The sequence below is a fragment of the Belonocnema kinseyi genome, chromosome 2, assembly GCF_010883055.1.
Source record: "Belonocnema kinseyi isolate 2016_QV_RU_SX_M_011 chromosome 2, B_treatae_v1, whole genome shotgun sequence".
NCBI classification, from domain to species: Eukaryota; Metazoa; Arthropoda; class Insecta; order Hymenoptera; family Cynipidae; genus Belonocnema; species Belonocnema kinseyi.
In genome coordinates, this window is record NC_046658.1 from 65223687 (window position 1) to 65224969 (window position 1283).

General features: G+C 35.9%; 1 protein-coding gene across 1 annotated transcript in view; it reads right to left on the reverse strand.

Moving 5' to 3' along the window:
• Positions 1 to 1283, reverse strand: part of LOC117167697 — a 7694-nt gene that overhangs the window by 607 nt on the left and 5804 nt on the right. The window contains exon 4 of the mRNA XM_033352821.1: positions 161 to 620. Within this exon, the coding sequence (XP_033208712.1) occupies positions 161 to 620 (460 nt within the window). The remainder of the gene's footprint in view (positions 1 to 160; positions 621 to 1283) is intronic.

Sequence of the window (1283 nt, forward strand, 5' to 3'; positions counted from 1 at the left end):
AAATTAAAATTCGAAAATTTTTTCTAAAGCCTCCAGGGGACTTCGTTTTCGCACGAAAAAATTTTATGTGCCCTTATTGCATCCGGACCCACAATTATAACATAAAATGATAGAATAAAACCTTCAAGATCATGTGAGATTTAAGATAAAATATAAGAACCTCTATATTTTGCCCAGAAAATCCTTCTACATCTTCTCGGTCTAGGGAACATTTTCTCCTTTTTGCACTTTTTGATTTTCTAAAAGAACCTCCATTTTTATTTCTCGAATGACGTGTCATTCGATAGCTTGGAGATGTTACACTTGTTGAAGGGCTTTCATTTTTATTATTTCGGGAACGTATATCCTGATTTTTTGCAGAGTTTTTGATCCTAGTTTTTAATTCAGGATCCTTAATTACTTTCGGAGAAGGTTGTACCCCTTTTTTGCATTTTTTGGGCCTCCCCGGACCATCTTTTCGATGACATGGATGACGTCCATGGCGTGGAGATCTTCTTGAACGTGCCCTTATTCTTCTTGCGGCAGGACGAACCAAAATTTGATCACTGCCATTTTCATTCATGTAGGTAGCGAAAGGACCCAAGAGATGGTAATTTTCTTTACCAACGCTCATTATAAATCTACAAAATTAAATATTTACTTTACACTGAATTTTTAGATCTTCATAATGTGATTACTAGGGTCTTAAAAATAAATCAAAATTCGAATTTCTTTTGAGGTAATGACTCATTTTGGGAGGATCCTAAAAAAAATCTGCTCGCCTCACACGCGGCTCGCTTCGCTCGCAAGTTTAGACGCACCTATGGCGCGCGACTGTTGGTTCTCGCCCTTCGCGCTCGATAATGTATTTACCTCGCGCTAGGCGCTCGGTATTTGTATACAGACTTTTGAAAACTGAAGGTCAAAGCATCGAATGCAGTAATTTGGTGATTGTGAATTCTATTTTGTTAAAGCTCTTTCGGCTCTAACGAAAACATTCTCATCACGTATTTCGTGCTTCGCCCTCGAGTTTATCCCTGAAATTAAATATCATTCCTATTAATGTATATTATTATAATTCCTAACATGCATTGGTATTAAAACCGACGTAATTTCATTGTCTCGTTAAAAAAATCGCAATTAAAAAAAAATTAGTTATTGAACATTTTATTGCAACTTTTGTCGTTTTTCCATAAATTGAAATGGCTCATTTCCAATGTTATTTTTATGATTTAAACATTACACATACGGTATACTGAGCAGCCTTACCGTTTTTGAACTTCGAAATTATGTCCCTAACCTCA